General features: G+C 41.4%; 1 protein-coding gene across 9 annotated transcripts in view; it reads right to left on the reverse strand.

Annotated features, from left to right (window-relative positions):
• The window catches only part of BCL2L11 (BCL2 like 11), a 41,896-nt gene extending 31,115 nt beyond the window's left edge, over window positions 1–10,781 (reverse strand). Inside the window, exons 1-3 of one of the 9 annotated variants that reach the window (XM_019544104.1) lie at window positions 10,580–10,778; window positions 10,127–10,274; window positions 9,854–9,958 (exon numbers count right to left, since the gene is read on the reverse strand). In XM_019544104.1, coding sequence (XP_019399649.1) covers window positions 9,854–9,958; window positions 10,127–10,274; window positions 10,580–10,768 — 442 coding nt within the window. In that variant the 5' untranslated portion in view covers window positions 10,769–10,778. The other 8 variants (XM_019544103.1, XM_019544107.1, XR_002102760.1 and 5 more) reach the window with 8 other exon arrangements.
• Between the last annotated feature and the right edge of the window lie 62 nt (window positions 10,782–10,843).

The following is a 10,843-nucleotide window of genomic DNA, read 5'->3' on the forward strand; positions in this document are numbered from 1 at the left end:
GCACCCCTCCCCACACCCCAGCCCCACACCCTCCTCCCTATAGGGACCTTGATCTGCCTGTCTCTTTCCACCACCATAGACTTACCAGCTGCAAGCAGCTCTCCACACTGCCGGCTGTGCTTCTCACTGCCTCCATCAGAGATGTGGGGCGGAAAATTTTCCACACTTTATTTTTCCATGGAAAATTTTCCATTTGTAAAAATTCATTGTTTCATAAAAGTCATTAGTAACAATGAATGGATGCCAATACAATATTAGGTAAGCTTGGGAGTTTCAAAGTTGTAATAATATTTTTCAGGTGATTATCCCTAGGAAGCTGGAAGTGTTTGCATAAGATCTGTTAGTTTTTTCATGCTTTTGGTTTGAAGTAGTCATAATAATGCCCACTCAGAACAAAGCTAGTGTGTGGCATCATTATAGTGAAGTTCAAGCTACTGAAGGAAGGAAGAAAGTTGGTAGATGTAAATATTGCAGGCAGGAGTATGCTAACAACACTACAAGAATGAAGAAACATTTAATAACATGTAGAAACTGTCCTGAAAGAGTACAAGCCCTAAAGAGAAAACTAATACAATGAAGTGGTGGAACAACATCATCTGAGAAAAGTCTACTTCAAGAATCCTACGTAAGCAAACAAATTAATATGTTAAACAACACACAGTATAGACTAGCATCTACATTGTTTTAAAACATAATTTTAAAGGTTGTTAATGCAACTCTGGACTATTATTTAAAATATTTGCATCTTGCTTTTCTGCTTGCACTAAGCACCTAAGTGGCTTAGGCTTACCAATATATTTTTTTAAAGTTACATAATAGATAAATAGCCAACTATTTCAACCCAGCAGAGCGAATTTAGTGCTCTGGCCGATAGCAGAGGTATACGTTCCTTCGGCTCTGCAGTCCCAGGGCAACTGAGCAGCAAGTTGAACAGCAGAATGTTCTTTTTGGCAGGGAGGGGAGAAGCAAGCTCCCTGCTGTTTCTCCTTCTGATGGACGAGGTCAGACTAGAAGAGGCTAAAATAAAAATATATTTTCCCTCCTTTGTTGCAGGAACTTGGTAGCTCAAGTGAAATAGCAGATTTGCAAAAAAAAAAATGGAAAATGAAAATACTGAGCTGCTATGCCTGGGGGAAGAAGCAGCAGGAACCTCACTTTCAAGATCCCTAGCACCAGATATGCCATCCACCATAAAAAGCTGTTCAAGACAGTCAAGCTTTTCATTAGCTTTGTGGACAAAATGTCAAAAGAAGATCAAGAAAAAGCAGATGAGACATCAGCTTGAGCTATATTTGCAAGTTGCACGCCTCTTTCTGTAACTGCAAATCAATACTGGAAGGAACATTACAAACTAATTTGCCCATCATAAAAGTTACCGTCACGTTATCTTATCACATTCTCTCTTAGATAGAGAGTATGACAGAGTTCAAACAATGGTTATTCAAAGGATTGGTCAAGCAAAATCACTGACTCTGATGTCAGATGGATGGAATAATATACAAGAAACATTTTTAACTTTATTGAACATGAGATTAGCAACACCTGAACCAATATTCCTGAAAGCAACTGCTACCAAATCTTCTCGTCATACAGGTGAATACATAGTCAAATTACTGAGTGAAGAGATTGAAACTGCAGGTCCCTCCAGGGTATAAGCCCTTGCAACTGATAATGCAAGTAACATGAAAGCTGCAATTATTAACGGCAAAGTATCCTCATTTAATAGTATTCGGCTGTCTTGATCATGGGTTGAATCTTCTGGCAAAGGACATAATAAGTGTGACTACAATGAACGCAATATTGGCAAACAGCAAAGCAACTGTGAAGGTATTAACACAATCATCATGCTGCTAATCAGACTGAAGATATTACAGAAAGAGAAGCATGGGAAGGAAAGTGCACTTTTATTACCAGGAGAAACTAGATGGGGCTCAGCTACGAAGCGTTTACATAATTTGCTTCACACAAAGAACTGTCTGCAGTGTGTTTCAGTAGATGACATATTATCCCAGATTATGCCCATGAAAATTTGGAAGCAGATTCTCAACAACAATGTGTTCTGCGTTCCGAGTTCATGAAGCATTCAGTTTCCTACTAGCAGTTTCAGTGGCTATCAAGAAACTTGTAGGAAGGGTACCAAGCCTTTCAAATATTCCAGGGATATTCAAACAACTCAATGAAAATCAAATTGAGCTTTTGCCTTCTTCACCTCTATCCAAAAAAGAAGTCAAACAAACGTTTACTAGAGATTGGAGTTTTGCTCTCATCCAGTTCATCTGGCTGCAAACCTTTTGAATCCTCAACACAGAGGACAACATTGATCAGAAGATGATCTGTCTACTGCTTTCAATACAATTATGGAAGTAGCTAAGAACGTCCCCAACAGCGATGAAATAGCTGTGATGACAGCCATTGCCAAGTACTGGGCAAAAGGAAAACTTCGGAGCACATACATCATTTGACAGGCAGCAGAGAATATACATCTCCTCTCACATGGTTGAAGGGATACTGTAACACCTGACTGTTGTCCAGGATTGCTCTGAGAATCCTAAGTATTCCACCAACAGCAGCTTCTTGTGAATGGAACTGGAAGACTTGCAGCTCACTCAAGACAAAAAAGAGGAATAGACTAACAAAAGAACGCAGCGCTAAACTTGTTTCTATTTCTCAAAATCTCTTGCTTCTGGAGAATCAGTCAGAAGCACAATTAGCGAAGATGCAGTGTGACGGTAAGTTGCCCTTGCCCATAGACTCATTGGTAAAACCATCTTTTAGTGAAAGAGAATGTGATTCAAGTAGTTCTGAATCAGATTTGCCTCAGTCTGATTCTGAAGTGGAACTAATAAGTAATGCAAGTGATTCTACAGATGGTGACAGTGAAAAACTGGAGATGCCACAATGGCCTCAGTGGACAAAAGTTAAACTCTGTTGAAGTAGATCGGTGGACAACCATGGCATATCACGCACAGTTCTTTGGCTGTGCTAAAATTAGTGTGTCAACAGTTTTCAGTGCCTTTTTTTTTGTTATAGTTAAACAAACAATGTAAGGGAAGTACATGCTATTGCGTATTGTCTTTACATTTTTACAAGTATTCCAATAAAAAATAATTTTTCCACAAAGTTTTGAATTTGTTTGAATATAATATTTAAGCCACTAAGTGTGCTGTGTTTAATTTTTTTTCTAATCAAATATTTCAGTTTAAACTACTAGTGGCTATTGGGACATAAAATGAACATGGGGGTATTTTTTTAGTTTTGTTTACTAAATATAAGTCAAATAAACATGGTAAATCAGATAACACTATTTAGGGTACTGGAAAATCAAAATTTTCCAGGGAACCCACATCTCTGGGATTTATGTATATGAAGACCAAAAGCAGAAAAACCCAATTTCCCTCCCCACCACCCACACAAACTGGTCCCAATTTTACTGGTATTTAAATTTATCTTTCAACTGCAAATTAAGACCCCATTTCACCACATGGAAAAATGGCTAGATAAGCTTCTCAAAGTGTCAGACCATGCTGATTTTTAACTGATGAAACACTCCATATAACAACTGCTGAAATACTGGACGTATTAGAATAATAAACCGTGCTTCCCACTGTAAAACATGCAACAAAGAAAAAAATTAAAATATAGTGCTCATTAAATTGTCTTCCAATTTTGTTGGTTTGTTTGTTCACAACACCAATTGTAAATATATTACCAATTAGCTAAAACAGGAACACAAAATCAGAAAAAGTTTGAGAATGAATAGCTAGTATATACATTTATACAATGAGGTGTATACATAAACACCTGCACGTACATCTTATTATACATGGATACTACATATTGGGTACGTCTACACATGCAATTAATATGACGTGATAAACTCCAATGTAGTTTACATTGGAGAAAACTGGTCCTAGGTGCAGCACATACAGATACTGCACCTAGGACTATACTTCGAGCCGGGGAAGTGTAGCCCCAGGCTGGCAGGGGGCCCACAGAGTCAGTCCCAGGGTCTGAGTGGTGGCATCAGGAGGCAGAGGGGCTGGCTGGGGCATGATGGTGCTAAAGTGCAAGGCTAGGCAGCAAGCAGCCCTTCCCCAGCACCCTAATGCCCTAGTCAGCCCCTGTCACCGTCTATACATGCATTTTGGTGGAGTAAATTACTCTACCGTAGGATACCATCCTATAGTGGAGACAATTAATTTACTGTGCCCTAATATTGGTGCACGTGTAGACTCTGACACTTCACTGTGAATTTAATTAGTCAACTCTGCAGTAAAACGTATGTGTAGATGCACCCAGTGGGCATATCCATCCACATGAGCGCAGATGTGCAGTCTGCAGCAACCTACACACAAGCATTCCCTGCACTGCTAATTTACAGCATGTGGAATAAAGGGGGGTTGACGCCAGAAAATCCCAGGGGTCAAATGAACCCACACCTAAAAAAAAGCAGGGTGGCTCATGTGGCAGCAGTGCATGCCGCCCAGAACCAGAGCCTGGCCAGCCAGAGCCATACTCTGGCTGCCAGCCAGGCTCCTTGCTGCTGTATCACTGCAGCTCCCAAAGGCCCCCCAGGTAAGGCTGCTGGGGCCAGCACAGTTGCTGACACCAAGGCAACATGTTGTGCACTAAAGCGTGCACAGCATGGCCATTCCCCAGGGACAAGTAGCAGTGGTACACATTGTGCCGCTGCTTTTTGACCCCATGGAAAATGCATGTTCCTGCTCATGCCAACGCACCACACGAGTTTAAAATAAAAAATCCTCAAATCCATCAGTCTTACCAAATGCTTTTGTCCCTGGATTTCCTAAATTCTTTTTAAAAAATCATTTTGAAATTAGTAATAATTTATGTAGTTATCATCATGTATGCAAGTACTTCCCATGACTGACTCTTTCACGCTTCATGGTAGTGACCGACTCTTCCACACTTCATAAAACATATGAAGCAAGATAAGCATTTCTCTCCCTTTTCCCAGCCCTACCTCACTAGCGCTCATCCCCATTATTTCTTGTTCACCTACCTTTCCTATTCCATTACTTCATTAGGACATAAATTATTGCTTGCTCCCTGACACCCTATGCAGTTCACACATGTATCATCACCATCAATTTACTGAAGGATTGAACATTTCCTCAGGTATGTAGTCCAAACTATTCCCTAAAGCAAGCCAAGTGTCCCTACCACACCCCCACCCAACTCAGCTGGGGTCTTTGACTCGTGTCAGTCAGGCCTCAGGGCCAATACCCTCTCCCAAAGCAACAAAGGCCTTCTCTTCCTCCTCTCCCATTGCAGAAGTCCCACTCAAACTGCAGATCAGGTTCAATGGCTATGGCAAGCACCTTTTGGCCACCCAGCTCATGTGAACACTGGCAAACACAGACTCAGGGTAATCTGCGGCATACAAGCATACTGCTCACTGTCAATCTGAACTCTTCCCTACAGGGATGTGGGAAAAGGGCAACATTAAAACCCAAATGACATAATTATGTGCAAAATTATTTCAGTAAGACACAGGACTCAGTTCCCCAGGTGTGAAAATGATTGGTTGAATCTGCAACTGCATGCAAAGCTCTATCAATCACAGCAACTTCTCCCTCAAATGTCTCTATACTAGGAACACTAACTCTACCTTGAATCCCCTACTGGTATACCATGTTTCCAAGCAAAGGGAGGGAATATGTAAATTTTACAGCCCTTAGAACATTAAACTTTTAAACTGAAATAAGATCTCAATTATATCAGAGACAGTTCTGCCATAATTAACCCTATGGTCCAGTAGACAGGCCTGCCTAACTTTAACACTTCTGCTCAAAAAAAGAGGAAAGATAGAAAATTGTGTCTAAATTTCCTACATTACTGTGACACTCATTCTTTTTTTGAGATCAATTTGCAACAGACTATTAATACCAAGACATATGTTAGATGTTTAAAAACAGTAATAGTGAAAAATATAATCTTAGGTCTCATTTAACTTTAATAATGGAATTAATTACTATACACTCAAATTAAAACACCTGCTTAAGTTTTTGCAGGATTGGCACCTCACAACAGCTACATACATACTTACATACATCCATACCATTTTGCATCATGCCAAAAACATCATTTGAAAACTAACAATTCAAATGGGTGCCAAGGGATCCTTGGTACTCCTCTTGAAATATACATATAATGTATAAGAATCAGCCATATATACCTAGAATATTTCCAAGGCAAGAGAGAGGGTATAGTTGGGTATATGGTAAGTATTGGAGGGCAATGATGAGCAATGGAGGACTACTAAACGAACAGGTAGTTTAACATTCTGAAGCAGGGAAGGGATGAGAAAAGGATAGTAAAACTGCTGTGTAACAAAAAGTAATATGTTTTGGTTGCTAGCTGGACTCTGTTGAAACACACTTTCAACCTTAATGTTTTTGTTTGGGATAAGCCCACTCAGTCAGAACCTGAACTAGTAGTTAGCTTCTGCTGGCATTGTATTAACATCCCATAAATATGTAGGTACTTTATGAAAGAAACTTAACAGGTATGGGGTTATTTTTACCATTTATCAAATACTGCCAATTCTAGCCTGATACAACTACTTATCCCTGTATGCTACTAAATCAAGTTCAGTTCCTTTTCAGAGACTGCAGACAGACTAGGCACTCAAAATTTCAAGGGCTTAGTCCAAAAGTTCCTATGTCAGAAAAATTCCCATCAAGTCCAACAGGAGTTTTGCTTCCACAGGAACTACAAGTCTGGACTCTCCCCTGGGTAGTACTTCAGAGATACTGATCTCTTCAACAAGTCACAAGCCAAGTTCAAGAACCAAGCAACAAGTCACTTGTAGGAAACTTTATGAGTAGAGACCTACTGAATTCATGACAGAAGTGAGATGCGCTGTGGCTCCTTTAATCTTGCAGGTTCCCCACACCCTCCAGCCAATTGGTGGAGAGGCTCCGCTTTTGGTTCACTCCTGATCAGTGGGAAGGCAAAAACTGAAGTTTTAAATATGGTGCCACTTTTGCTTCCTGCCACTGATTGGCTGAGGGGCCCCAGATGGCCCTGCTGTTTGCTGCTGACTGGCGGGGAGGCAAAGATGGCGCCACGTTTAAAACCAGTTTTAGCCTCCCTGCTGATCAGGAGGGAGCTGCAGGATCCTACACTAATCAGCAACAGGAGAGGTGCATACAGGAGAACATGCAAGATTAAAGGAGCCACCACTCGCTCTATTTCCACCATGAACTTGGTACATTCCTACTTATCAGCTTAACCAGGTTTGAAAACAAGTACATTCCATATTCGAGTGACCGTAGCATTTTCCACCCAGTTTATGCATCAACCACTGTTTATGACAGTACCCAAAGTAGCAATGGTAGTACAAAGACTTATTTAAAATAAGGTTTTTAAGGAAGCATGTTTGACTGAGTGACAAAGTTTAGGTTTCTGTGATTACCGAAAGAACTGGTGTTTCCTTCTTGAGTACAAGAATGATGCTCACAGCTAAATTACAGCTTTGCACATGCTATGACCAACCAACCCTTATTTTAAAAAGTCTAGCATCTTTTGTCCTATAACACCATGTATGTTCTCTCAATAAAGTTGTGAAACTTGCATTAAGCTGTAATTATAGCAATAATGTCAGAAAAGTCTTTCTTAAGGGTATATTACAGTAAGCACTTTGCAGCTGTAACTGCAACCATTACCTATGAAAATATTTTGATAGCTACATGTAAAACTTAATTTGGGTTTGTTATTCACCAAAAAAGTTGTCAATGTAACCAATTTTTGCTGAGATATGAACGTGGGAACTTCACTTTCTGGAGGTCAAGAAACTCTCTTTTTAAAGAAGAGAAGGTTAAATTAAATTAGGAATACAGAGAAAACTGTGATAGTTAAGTTGCTTATTACAGTGGTATTTCTACCTTCTGGTTCTGAAGATTTAAGTTCAAGCCTTAAAATAATGAACTACATTAAACCATACATCTGTAAAACATTCCACAAATGATGTAAGAGATTGTCAAGTGACAAGTTAATTTACAGAATTTCAATTCATTTTGATGGGAAACTTGCAGCTAAATCCACTATTTGGCTTTGGGAAAAAAATACCTCTGCATGATCTTCCACAAGGAACTCCTGCCATTGATTAAAGAGAAATACCCACAGGTTCCAAAGAAGCCCTATCCCTTCCATCCTGACTAGAAGGTGGGCTCTCAAAGAAACTTCAAAGGATGCTGGAGAGAGGAAGAGATGTTTCTCAGCATTCATGCACATGGGAAACCCTACATCTAGGAAAACAGGGGCATCTCCTGGAGCCTTCTCTCCTTTCCTGGGATGTAGCCCTCACCTCAGGAGACAAAACACCTACCACCAATATTGTGTGTATATACTTGCATGTGCACGTACACATATGCACACATTTTTTTTTTTTTAAATGGAGACATCTGGGCAAATTTAGTAAATTTAGTATAAGATGCAGAAACATCTTAGCGAATTTATGCCTAGGGAACATAGTGAAGTTTGTTTTAAGAGCAATTCTCAATCAAGGTGTCATGGCACCCTGTGATGTCCCAAGACCCTGTCAAGGGTGCCACGTAATGTTAGCACTGTAAAACATGCAAAACATTCTTAAGGCAAACCCAGAGATTTTCAAATAGGAATCTAAAGTGTTAAAAATAATTCTGACCTGTTGTGGTCTTTCTGAGTTCTCTGCAACAAAAGAATTGCTCTATTATCTTTCTGTAGTCAAACAACAAGTGAAATTTAAGAGCTGGCATTTTCTGAAGGGTATCTAATGAAGATATGGGTGCTTGAGTCGAAAGAAGCTGACAGCACCAAACTGGGTACCCTGATCAGATATGTTGACGGGTACATGAAAAGACCCTTTAGTATTCTGACTTACCCCTGGTCCCTTAACTCTGGACTACACAAATCTTAGTCAAATATTTGATAATTACTCTGCAGATATCCCAAGTACTTCAGTGAAACAATTTAAGAGTGACACTTAAGATTTTGATGCAGATTACAATTCCATGCTTATCTCAAAAAAACCAGGTGTCTGACATCAGAAACCTTTCCATTTATTTTCCTCCTATTAATTAAAAACAGAAATAAAGCTGTGCAGGTTCTCTCCACAGCGTGTGTAAAAGGGTTGCCAGATACACCCCAAAAGTTTCAGCCCAAGACAGATTTGTATGGACAACTTTAAAAGTCAACACAAAGAAGTTAACAGAACAACTGAACAGTGTCTGACTTGTAAACTACTCCCCACCCCCAGCCCACCACTGGATTGGTAAGGTGAAGAATTGAAACAAGGTACATTTCTAATCATTTCTCCAATCGTAGTACTATGTTCCAAGATTTCTGGGGGTGGTTATCACAATTATTGTCGCTATATTAACCAATACTGCCTTCACCTCTCACTACGCCCCCACCTTCCTTAGTTTCCGTGGCAAGACCTTAAGCTAATTTACATAACTAAAACTAGTCCAATACAGAACTTTCTATCAGGGACATTCCATCAGTCAACAATCCTGTGTTCAAGAGAATATACACCACATGGTATGAAACCAAAAGCAGGCAGGATACTTGGACAGTACTTTGTTATTCTTTGGGTGTTCTTATTCTTTGGGAAAGCACCCAAACAGTACTCACAGCTCCAAACCATAGGACAAGTCTTAGTATGTCCTGTGTCTTTCATGAGCCTGGCCTGATGTCATGTGCCTGCACAACATTTTGTTCTTATTGAAACACTGGTTATTTTGGTGTCTCAAGATTAATATGCATATAGTCTAAAAGAAATGCATGTCCTCAGGGATATTCAAAATATATTTAAGAAAAATAAAGCATGAGCTAAAAGGTTTCTTACCATGATCTTGCTTACCCATTGCACTTAAATAATGATTAAAGGCTTGACATGGGGGACTTGGAGTCTGTGTGGACTTGTCGCAACTCATAGGCGCAGGACTCCTGTCTGTGTCGAAAGAGAAATACCCACTGGAGGATCTAGACAGCAGTGAAGATCTTCTTACAAAGATGAAAAGTGGGGATCTGGTTGCAAACGGACTGGGGCTAGTGGGTGGCGCAAATGGTCCCTGAGGGCTGCTGGGTGAAGAGCCGTCCCCCTCACCTGAAAGGTTACCTTGATACTGTGTTTGTATAGAGGTAGGGGCCCCAGGCCTAACGGGCTGAGGCTGACTTGGCCTTTCACGGGGCTGCAACTGTCTGTCTTCACTGCCGCACTTGGAATTCAAATCAGAGGGTTGTTTTGCCATTTGGTCTTTTTTTCCCTGCAGAGAAAGAGAAAGCATCGCGAGTAAGCTCTCCCGGCTCCACAGCGACACAACATCGGGGCTTTGCAGCCACACAGCGCCATCCCCAAGTTCTGAGAAACAAGCTCCGTCCGACAGGATTAAATCAGGGAAGTGACTGGATGCAAAGCATCTCCCGCAACTGCTCCGCACAAACAGACAGACAAACAAACAAACAAAGAAATACGACAACAACGCACTGCCTTTTTCCACAGACCAAAAACCCCCAGCGGTCCCGACCGGAGCGCTCCTGGAGTCAGCCGGCCGCCGACAAAAGCCATTACATTTTGAAGTGAAACTTGCGAGCCAAGCAGCTCCGCTCCGAGCCCTCCCGGCTCTGCCCGAAACTTGCTGTGTTGGGACTGGGAGGGCGAGAGAGCGGCGGGTCCGCGCTGTGCCCGCCCCGCAGCCGGCGAGCAGGAGGGGGCGGCGGCGAGGAGGAGCCGCCCGGCCGCGGCCCCGTCCCAGCCCATTGTTCTCCCGAATGTGCTGAGCGCAGCAAGTCTGCGCGGGGCCCGGCCGTCGCGGGCTGCGCCCACTACGTCACA

This window comes from Crocodylus porosus, unplaced genomic scaffold (genome assembly GCF_001723895.1).
Source record: "Crocodylus porosus isolate Cpor-Errol unplaced genomic scaffold, CroPor_comp1, whole genome shotgun sequence".
NCBI classification, from domain to species: Eukaryota; Metazoa; Chordata; order Crocodylia; family Crocodylidae; genus Crocodylus; species Crocodylus porosus.